Genomic DNA, 11,926 nt, shown 5'->3' with positions numbered 1-11,926 from the left:
TGTGTGTGTGTATATATATATATTTTAAAGATTAAGCTTGCGATAGCAGCCAGCATAACTGTGCATGGTAGAAAAAGAATTACTCCCTCTGTCCCATAATAATAGTAGCAGTTGATGAATGTAATTTGTCCCATAATAATAGTAGCAAAAGAAAATAAATATAGAACACAAGATTTATTATTAAAAAAACTAGATTAAATTAAACAATAAATGAAAAATAGTACTCCTAATTTTTATTTTGAGTGTTCAGATAGTTTCTGGATTTTTCAATAATTTCGTTACTGCATTTTAAACTTGTAGGTAGGATCCCTTGGCTGCGAAGCTTTGCTTTCCCTATATGCGTGAGCTTAAAATTATTGGAGCCATCGTTCTTCATTGCTTCCAGCATAACTTGTTGAAGTGACAGAAACGTATTATCCAGTATTTCGGGAGAAATATTATCAAAGGCTAATATGGTGCCTCTTGTGCTAAGACGAATATGTCTAAGTTTTTCTCCATAATCTTTGCATTTACATCCACAGTTTGTTTCTTCAAAGAGTCGACATTAGCATAAGATTCTCTTTGACAATTATTTTCTGAAGCACGTTTCCGAATTCTTGATATGGTCATTCTGTTGCACTTAAATTGTTTTGCAGCTAATGTAATTGCACCTTTCTGCAACTTTTCCTTTTTCTTTTGATGCATTAAGAACTGGATCTTTGCTTGAAAACTCTCTTTTTTTCATCTTACTTTTACAATGGGTTGATACTCAACTGAAATAAAACAATTGATTTCGATCAGCAGATGAAATCAGAAAAATAGTTATAATTCATAATAATTAGATTAACCTAAAAATTGAAAGATGTGTCAAAACAAATGACAGATGTCATGAAACATCGATTTTGATTAAAGGCTTTGCAGTTTTGCGCTACAACATAACTTACAGCTGCATTCGCCAATAATTCCCGTTTAAATATTCACTTGCTACTATTTTTATGGGACAGAGGGAGTATTTTTTCTAAAGTATGAGCAAGGAGGTTCTGGGGGTGGGAAGTCAGAGGCAGCAATTATAGGGAACCAGCAATCCTGGTTATACTGTGGCTATAACTGCCATGATGCCACTCTTCTGACTTTGGAAGGCAATTTGGTTATTTGAACTTGGAGACTGCCAAGTCTAGGTGAGGGACTTCCTAAACGAGGCATAACAATAGTGATTGCTCATTATGACCATTTCAGTGTAAGATATAGGCAATTGTATCTTAGAGAAAGTAAGAAAATAGAAGGAGCCCGGCCGGCGTGGTTCAGTGGTTGAGCCTCGACCTATGAACCAGGAGGTCAGGGTTAGATTCCCGGTCAGGGCACATGCCGGGATGGCGGGCTCCTATGCTAAAATGCATAGAAATAGTATTATAGAGCTGGAAAAGATACTTTAGACAATAACTTATTTTTTAAAAACTTAGCTAACAATCAGATTTCTTAGCAGAAATCAGTGTCTAGGTTTTCACTTGGTATAGAAAATAATACAATAATTAATAAATACTAATACAAGAATAAACTTTTGCATACTTATAACTGTAGACCTACTTTTGCCCCAGCCTATGTGTAAAGAACTATTTAAAGGCTATATAGGGCCCTATCTGGCTTGGCTCAGTGAATAAAGCATCAGCCTGCGGACTGAAGGGTCCCAGGTTCGATTCCAGCCAAGGGCACATGCCTGGGTTGTGGGCTCGATCCCCAGTGGGGGAGTGTGCAGGAGGCAGCCGATCAATGATTCTCTCTCATGATTGATGTTTTTGTCTCTCTCTCCTTCTCCCTTTCTCTCTGAAATCAATAAAGAAATATATATTTTAAAAAAATAAAAGCTATATAGGGTCCATATGTTCAAATTAAAAATAGTTTATTTTCTTCTGTAGGTTGGGTTTATCAGCCTCGGCCAGGGAAGCGAAAACGCTTCCCTCTAAGTGTTTCCAATGTATTTTCTGGTACCACACAGAATATCACCTCTCCAAATCCTACAACAATTTATCCTTATCGCTCACCTACCTACTCTGTGGTAATTCCCAGCCTACAAAACACCATCATTCATCCAGTTGGTGAGTTGGTTTTATAGTAGATTATGAATCTTTTAAATAGCTGTGTGAAAATTTTACCTCAAGTTGAAATTTTGCTTCTGTTAGCTTAAGAATTTAGAAAAAACAATATTAAGGGAGAAAATGGAGAAAGTGAAAACATTAAATCATAGAAGGAAAATTTTCAGTAGACATCAAAGAAGTTGGTTTGCCAGAGTGGCAAAGATACCATGTGCAAAGCCTCAGACCTTTTAAGCAAATCAGGATGAGCCCATAGAATAGCAGGTAATGCAGGAAATGTCTGAGGTCACTCAGTAGGAAAGAGGAGTGTCTTTTTACGATCAGCATGAAAGAATGCCTTACTAATGGGGTATGAGGCACCCTGTCCTGTAATTTAGTAATGATGACTAATCATTAAGACTGTTTTCTTGCTGCTCTAGAAAAGCAATGGAAGTAATCTATTTTTTACCAACGATTTGTCTCATTATATTGTCTTGCCCTAAATTTCTCTTCTTTTATGAGTTCTTTACAACACTTTTGTCTGTTGCGTTTAAGAACCCCAAATTAAGAATCTAGTAGCAAAACTTGTTATAGAGCTATCCATCATTGGTTTGTCCTTCCAGAACGTCTTTTAACCACATATTAGGCAGAGCTTTCTACATCCCCTACCTAAGGCTACTTGCTCAGATCCTCTGGTAATAAAGCCACCTCTATGTGCTGAGAGATTTAGATACCTTGAAAGTTGACTTACTAGAATCTTATGCATTTTCACCTTTTTTTCTATAACATTTTAGCAGTTGATAGCAACAAAGTCACATTCAGGATGTCTAGGCTGAAAAGAAAGATGCAGAAAGCTCTGAGTTTATATCCTTGTTCTTCCCCAGCCCAGTCAGGCACTTTTACCCTCTCCTATTGGCAGGATCTCTTTAAGCCTGTATTTCTACCTAGGCTTAATTATGCTTTTGTTAACTTACTTTGTTTTGTCTGTTACGTTATTTATGGCTTCTGGTTTCACAATCTGTTTCTTAATCTCTTTTTCTAAGACCATCCCCTTCCATCTGCTTTTACTCACCGTTAAATGCTGTATATTTGCCCAGGGACAAATTTATCAATGTTCTTATTTGAGGCAGCTGACAGTTTTATACAATATACAGTTGACCTTTAAACAACATGGGTTTGAACTGCATGCATCCACTTATACACAGATATTTTCCCCAGTACATCCAGTAGACTCTCTGTATCAGCCGGCTCTGCAACCACAATTCAACCAACAGTAAATAAATACTATTTTCGATCAATGGCTATAGAGGGCCAAATGTATTCATGGTTCTACCCTATTTTATATAGGAGACTTCAGCATCCTCAGATTTTGGTATTCGAGGGGGTCCTGAAACCAATCTTCATGGGATAACAAGGGCGGACTATATTTATGCAATTCTGAAGAAAGACAATTACCAGAAAAGATCAAATACAGAGTTGTTCTACATGTATTTAAAAATTCTGCCATATCTGTCATGCCCTGCTGCAATAAGATTCCTTTCATATCTACCACAAATTGACCTGTGGCAAATCCTGTTCTCACTTGGGAATTCCCCACCATATTCACATTGAATGCAATAAAGTAAAATAATTTTACTAATTGTTTCTTTAGCTTTTTCAATTAAAAAAATTAAATGTCATTCATAATTTAGTATACAAAATAAAATAGAAATTATGCATGCCACTGCATGGAAACCTCTATTAATGTTAAAAATAAATTAATATGTTTAGATAATAGAAAATTGAAACAGTATTGACAAATATAAAATGAAAATCTGGCTTTTCCTTCTGCTTCACTGCCCTGCCTCTCCTCCCAGACATCCGCTCCTTAAAAGTAACCTCTGTCAGTGGTTTCATATTGTTTATTTTAGAAACATTTATATATACATACTAATATTGCATGTATTTGTCTTGTATTTCATCACTCAATAATTTTATTCATTAAAAAAATAGTTGAGCATCTATTCAATGTCAAGAAGAATCAGAGCCCTGGAGATAACAGCAGTGAACAAAACAAAAGGTCTCTCCTCTCATGGCACTTAGAATCTAGGTGAGAAAGAGAAACCAAACAATCTATATATATAAAAGCCTAAGTGACCGTTATGACTGGACGACCAGACGGTAGCTATGATGCGCACTGACCACCAGGGGGCAGACACTCAATGCAGGAGCTACCCCCTGGTGGTCAGTGTGCTCCCACAGCCAACCTCCCACAGCCGACCAACCTCCTGTGGTCCCTCCCCCCGGCGATTGGCCCCAATCAGGACTGGGGAAGATGGCCCTGATCAGCTCCTGATAGCCGACCAGGCCGAGAGACCCCACCCGTGCATGAATTCATGCACCAGGCCTCTAGTATAAAATAAGTAAACAAGATGACTTCAGTTTGTTCAAAATGCTGTGAAGGAAATAAATAGAGGGGATTGATATTGGTGATGCTGTTACTAGTAGGTAAGGTGGTTACAAAGGCTTCTGGTTGAAGAGTTTATTAAATTCAACTGAAACATGAAAAACGTGGAGTGACTCAATTAATGCTTGACCTATGCTCTTTTTATTTCTGAAGGTGAAGCCCCACCTGCCATCCAGTTGCCCACACCTGCAGTCCAGCGTCTAAGCCCCATCACACTTTTCCAGCCTGCCGTCTCTAGTACTACCCAGGTGGCCGTTCAGGCTCCAAATCTGCCCCTCTGCCCAGCACTCTCACCCCAGCGCTTTGCTGGGCCCTCCCAAACGGACACTCACCAGCTGCATTCTGGAGCCAGTCACTCTGTAAAGAGACCTACACCTGTCTCTCCGGAGAGCACCAACAGGATTTCAACTAGTGCAAGTACTGCCCATGCCAGATTTGCAACCTCGCCCATCCAACCTCCCAAGGAGTATCCAAACGTTTCCACTTGTCCCAGAGGTGCTCCAATCGCCCAGGCTGCTCCTCTTCCACACTCACACGTCTACCAGACCCCACCCCTTGGCCATCCAGCCACACTATTTGGGACACCACCTCGATTCTCTTTTCATCATCCTTACTTCCTGCCTGGACCTCACTACTTCCCATCAAGGTAAAGGAACTTTTCTTTTCACCTACAAATACATCTAATGAATTTTCACCTCTGAAGGAATCTCTTTTTTACTGAAAAAGGGACTTCTTCATTTCTGCTTGGAATCTAATTTAGATTAGAGGCTGAATAAGGGCCAAGCAGTTAACATAAATACATGAAGGGGGCTAACTGAGGATGGGGTGGGGTGGGGGGAAGGGAGCCAAAGAGAGTACATGCCCCATCTAATAGGGCAACTGCTTCAGCTCTAGCCAACTGTTGCCACATGAAATATGGGTACCAATGTTGCCAGATCTGATTTTTCATGAGAAAATAGTTATAAGGGACCTTGAGATTATTTAGTCAATCCCCGTTACTGTATAGACCTGTGTTTCCCAAATGTTATATGTATATGAATCACATGTGATCTTGTTAAAATGCAGTTTCTGAGTCTGTAGGTCTGGTGTATTTCATTTAAGAATGTCAAAGCAGTATGTCAGCTATAAACAAATTGTATATAGTTTTCCAAAAGAGAAGACCAGCCTTGTAAATTATATTGTTTGCTTTTCTAACTTCTACCTGTATGTATATGATGATAATTTCCCCAAGGAAATGGATAATCTTATTTATGTTTGTTTAGATAGCATATTTCAGTAAAATCCAGCCTGGCTAAATAACAAATTGAATTGAGCCCCCCTCAATTTTCTTATTGTCTCTGCTCCCAACTGATAACAGAATCTTCTATAAAGAATATTCTCCCCTAATCTAACCCATTCATATGTGGAATTATTCAATCATTTCAATACCATATTTGAAATGACATTTGATATGCATATCAACTATATAAATATATATCAAATATAAATATTTTCCAGAAGTCTATTTTGACCTATATATCTAAAGTAAAAGTCAAAGAGGTTAGCCAGTATAACCAAGGAGTTATTGTATAAAACACATAGACTCAGAAGTACTGATCCCTAGCTCTGAGAGCTAACATCTTCTCCCTTCAAATCTTAACCATCTTCCTATTGTGCTTATTGAAACAATCTGTTCCTGTACTACATTAATTTCTTGGTTTAGTTCTTTTTTTCAATCCCTTTCACCCTTTCTTTCTTTCTCCTTGCAGTATTTATAGTTTTACAAAGAGATATCTAGGATATTTTCATGTTGGCCATTGAGTAAATAAGTGTATTTAAAAATTTATTTTAAAAATATATAAAAAGGATATAAAAGACAAATGGGAATTTATTAGCTTAATATATATAGAAAATATAATCATATATATTTATGCATATATACCATATTCACATACATACATACATATACATATATGGGAAGGTAAGTCCAAAGAATTCCCAGGTTTATGAGAATATATAGAATCTTAACTGTAAAATTTCAAAACAACATATCAAGGTTAAAATAAATTATCCTTTACCTTTGGGTTATAAGCCTGTTTAAGAATTTGATTGAAGTTGTGGACCATTTCCCATAATAATGCACAATTACAGACATATACAATATTTTTCATAAGTCTTATGGAGGAGGGAACTTAAAGGCCTCAAACAAATATGTTAGACTAAGCTAACATGGAATACCTTCTGCTGTAACTATCTAGAAATATGAAATTTAAATATTAACAACTTAATACCCAGCTGAACTTATCATTTCCTTTGCTGCGTGGAAGTTTTTAGTTTGATGTAGGGACATGTGCTTATTTTGCTTTTGGTGTCAAATTCAAAATATCATTGCCAAGGCCAATGTGAAGGAGCTATGTTTTCATCTTAGAGTTTTATGTTCTTATGTTTAAGTCTTTAATCCATTTTGAGTTGATTTTTGTGTTATAATATAATAGGACTATATTATAATATAGTATATTATTATATTATCATGTAATAGAGGGGGTCCAGTTTCATTCTTTTTCATGTGACAATTTAGTTTTCCATTTATTGAAGATATTATTTTTCCCCATATATTCTTGGCTCCTTTGTCATAAGTTAACTGATCATATATATGTGGGCTTATATCTGGGTTCTCTATTTTATTCCATTGACCTATGTGTCTATTTAATGACAATAGCATACTGTTTTGATTATGTAGCTTTGTAATATAATTTTAAACCAGGGAATGTAATGCCTCCAGATTTGTTGCTCTTTCTCAAGTTTGCTTTGGCTATTTGTGGTCTTTTGTGATTCCATACAAACTTTAGAATTGTTTGCTCGGTATCTTTAAAAAATGCCACTGGAAGTTTGATAGTCATTGCATTGAATCTGTAGATTGCATTGGATACTGTGGAAATTTTAACAATATTATTTATTCCAACCTATGAACATGCAATATTTTCCCACTTATTTGTGTTTTCTTCAATCTCTTTCATTAGTCTCATAGTTTTCAGTGCTTTGGTCTTTTACCTCCTTGGTTAAATTTATTCTTAGGTATTTTATACTTTTTGGTGCATTTATAGATGGGATTATTTTCTTAAATTTTCTGAGATTTTGTTGTTAGTGTATAGAAACAAAACTGGTTTTTTGCTTATTGATTCTGTATCCTGCACATTTTTTTTAAAATATATTTTATTGATTTTTTACAGAGAGGAAGGGAGAGAGATAGAGAGTTAGAAACATCGATAGAGAGAAACATCAATCAGCTGCCTCCTGCACATCTCCACTGGGGATATGCCCGCAACCCAGGCACATGCCCTTGACCGGAATCGAACTTGGGACCTTTCAGTCCGCAGGCCGACGCTCTATCCACTGAGCCAAACCGGTTTTGGCCTGTATCCTGCACATTTATTGAATTAATTGATTAGTTCCAATGATTTTTTTTTTGGTGGAATCTTTAGGGGTTTCTATATATAATGTCATCTACTAATAGAGGTAGCTTTATGGGTTTTTTCTTGCCTAATTGCTCTTGCTATGACTTCTAATACTATGTTGAAAAAATTGGCAAGAGTGGGTATCTTTGTCTTGTTTCAGCTTTTCAATGTTATCTGTGAATACTTAACTTTAAATAATGGATAGAAAACTATACATCCAAAAATGGGATGAAGATCAGTAAGGAACTAGAAGCCTGTACAATACTTTGAACCAAGTAGATCTAAATATATACATATAAAATACTTCATCCAACAACAAAATATATATTTTTCTCAAATGCACATGATATATTCTGTAGGATAGACCATATGTTAAATCACACGATAAGTCTCAAAAACTTTAAAAGATTGAAATCATACATAGTTTCTTCTTTAGTTATGATGGAATAAAACTAATCAATAACAGAAAGAAAACTGGAAAATTTACAAGTATATGGAAATTAAACAACACACTCTTAAACAACCAATGGTCAAATAAGCCATCATGAAGGGATATAAAAAATACTTTGAGAAGAATGACAATGAAAATACAACATACAAAAACTTAAGGGATTTTATAGTGAAAGCAGTGCTGATAGAGAAGTTTATAACTGCAATGGCCTATATTTAAAAGGAAAGATCTCACCTGACCGGTATAGTTCAGTGGTAGAGGTTCCACCTATGAACCAGGAGGCCATGCTTGGATTCCCAGTCAGGGCACATACCTGGATAGTGGGCTCAATCCCCGGTGGAGGGCATGCAGGAGGCAGCCAATCAATGATTCTCTTTCATCATTGATGTTTCTCTCTCTCTCTTTGTCTCCCTTTCTCTCTCTCTAAAATCAATAAAACATATTTAAAAAAAAAAGAAAGATCTCAAATCAACAACCTAACTTTACACCTTAAGGAACTGAAAAAAGAAGAGCAAAGAAAACCCAAAGCTGGCAGAAGGAAGGAAATAATAATGATCTGAGATAAATGCAATAAAGGATAGAAAATAGAGAATTTCATTAAATAGAGGAATAAAAGTCAACAAAAGTTGGTCTTTTGAAAAGATCGATAAAATTGACAAAACCTTTCGCTAGACTAAGAAAAAAAGAAAGAAGACATATAGCCCTGGCCAAGTAGCTCAGTTGGTTAGAGTGTCCATTCCTTTATGCCAAGATTGTGGGTTTGATCTCAGGTCAGGGCACATACAGGGGTCAACCAATGAATGCATAAATAAGTGGAACAATAAATTGATATTTTTCTCTCTTTCTCCTCTCCCCTCCCTCCTCTCTCTTTTTCTCTCTTTCTCTCTCTCTTCCCCTCTCTTCCTTCCTCTCTCTTTAAAGTTAATAAATAAAATTGTTTAAAAAGAAAGAAGACAAATTATGAAAATCAGATATGAAATTGGTTACATTACTTCTGACCTTACAGGTATAAAAATGATTATAGAAGAATACAGTGAATAATTGTACATCAACTAATTAGGCAACAAAGATAAAATGGACAAATACATGAATTACCAAAACTGACTTAAGAAGAAACAGAAAATCTGATCAGACCTGTATCAAGATATTGAATCAGAAATCAAAAACCTCCCAACAAAGAAAAGCCCTGGACTAGATTGCTTCACTAGTGAATTCTACCAAACATTTAAAGAGGAATTAACATCATTGCTCTCAAACTCTTATAAAAAGTGTAAGAGGGAACACTTTTAAGGCCAACATTACTCTGTTACTAAAGCCAAAGATAACACAAGAAAGAAAATTACAGACCAATGTATCCTATGAATATAGATGTAAAATATACTAAAAAATACTAGCACCTTGAATCTAGCAGCATAGTAAAGGATTGAAAATCAGGAACAAGTGGGACTTACCCCAGGAATGTATGTGTGGCTCAACATTTGAAAATAACTTATCCCACAGACTTCATTAATAGAGCGAAGGAACAAAACCACCAGATTATTTCAACTGATGCAGAAAAAAACATTTGATAAAATCCAACACCTTTTTATGACAAAAATCAGTTCCTAATTTCAAACTTATTCAGCAAACTAGGAATATAAGGGAACTTCCTCAACATAATAAAGGACATTTATCAAAAGCCCACACTTAAATTCATATTCAATGATGAAGGACTATGATTAGGAACAAGATAAGGATGCCCACTTGTATTTCTATAAACTAGAAATGAGCAATTAGCAAAATCCAAAAAGGATATTAAGAAAACAATTTCATTTGCAATAGCATCAAAAAGAATAAAATACTTCGGAATAAATCTAACCAAGGAGGTGCAAGACTTGTAAACTGAAAACTATAAAAAATTGCTGAGCCCTAACCGGTTTGGCTCAGTGGATAGAGTGTCGGCTTGCGGACTGAAGGGTCCCAGGTTCGATTCCAGTCAAGGGCATGTACCTTGGTTGCGGGCACATCCCTAATAGGGGGTGTGCAGGAGGCAGCTGGTCAATGTTTCTCTCTCATGGATGTTTCTAACTCTCTATCCCTCTCCCTCTCTGTAAAATAATCAATAAAATATATATTTTTTAAAAATTGCTGAAAGAAATTTAAAAATACTTAATAAATGAAAAGGTGTCTGTGTTCATGCATTGTAAGACTTAATATTGTTAAGGTGACAATACTTCCCAAAGTGATTTACAGAATCAGTACAATCTCTCTTAAAATCCCAATGGCTTTTTTGCAGAAATGGAAAAGTTGATCCTAAATCATATGGAATTTTAAGTGACCTACAATAGTTAAAACAACCTTGAAAAAGGAAAATAAAATTAGAGCACTTATTTCAAATTTACTACAAAGCTATGGTATCAAACAATGTGATATCAAAGAATGTATCAAAGCCACAGACGGGAGAAAATATCTGTGAAAGATATAACTGATCATGGACTGTTATCCAAACTATGCAAGGAACTCTTAAGAAAATGAACAGTCTTATTTAAAAAGTACAAAATACCTGAATGGACACCTCATCAAAGAAGATAAACAGGTGGCAACTTAAGCATATGAAAAGGTGCTCCACAACATTATGTATCATTAGGGAATTGCAAATTTAAACACACATATATCAGCATTACCAAAATCGCAAACACTGACAACACAATGCTAGTGAGGATATGGAGCAAAAGAAACTCTTAATTCATTGCTGGGGGAAATGTACAACCACTTTGGAAGACAGTTTGGCAGTTCTTTACAAAACTAGAAATACTTTTACCATATGATCAGCAATCATACTTTTTAGTATTTATCCAAATGAATTGGAAAGTTATGTCTACATAAAAATTTGCATATAAATGTTTATACCAGCTTTATTCATAAGGTGAGTAGATAAACTGTGATGCATCTAAACAATGGAATATTATTCAACACTAAAAAGAAATGAACTGTCAAGCCATGAAAAGACATAGAGGAACCTTATATGCATATTACTAAGTCAGAGAAACCATAAATAATAATAATATTTTTGCCATATTTACTGTTTTGTTATAGAAATTTTCATATGCAAAGCAGATGGAATAATCTCCATGTACCATCATCCAACTTCAACAATTATCAACATTTTAGCTCCTTCATTTATTTCCCCCTACCTTTTGGGGAAAGTGTCTTAAGTATTTTAAAGCAAATTATATACATCATATAATCTCACCTGTAAATATATCAGTATGTATATTTAGTAGTTAAGGATTTTAAAAAATGATCTACTATTTTGATAACTAAAATGTTAATAATTCCTTATTTAATTTTCCTCCATTGTCTCAGAACTGTCTTTTCACAATTGGTTTGTCTAAAACAAGATCCAAGCAAGGAATACACATGGGATGTAATTACGTCTCTTAAGCCTCTTTTATGCTACAATAGTACTTACCTTTCTTTTTAATACCATGTGTTTATTGAAGAAATAAGAAATTACCCACATTCTGAATTTGACTTATTACATCCTTGGGTATTGTTACATCTTTCC

The 11,926-nt window shown here is 35.3% G+C and overlaps 1 protein-coding gene across 1 annotated transcript in view; it reads left to right on the top strand.

Annotated features, from left to right (window-relative positions):
• The window catches only part of SOX30 (SRY-box 30), a 21,084-nt gene that overhangs the window by 3,717 nt on the left and 5,441 nt on the right, over nucleotides 1-11,926 (top strand). The window contains exons 3-4 of the mRNA XM_015565672.1: nucleotides 1,893-2,072; nucleotides 4,648-5,140. Coding sequence (XP_015421158.1) covers nucleotides 1,893-2,072; nucleotides 4,648-5,140 — 673 coding nt within the window. The remainder of the gene's footprint in view (nucleotides 1-1,892; nucleotides 2,073-4,647; nucleotides 5,141-11,926) is intronic.

The sequence above is a fragment of the Myotis davidii genome, unplaced genomic scaffold (assembly GCF_000327345.1).
Source record: "Myotis davidii unplaced genomic scaffold, ASM32734v1 scaffold18, whole genome shotgun sequence".
NCBI lineage: Eukaryota > Metazoa > Chordata > Mammalia > Chiroptera > Vespertilionidae > Myotis > Myotis davidii.
This window is presented reverse-complemented; position numbering and strand designations above follow the sequence as displayed.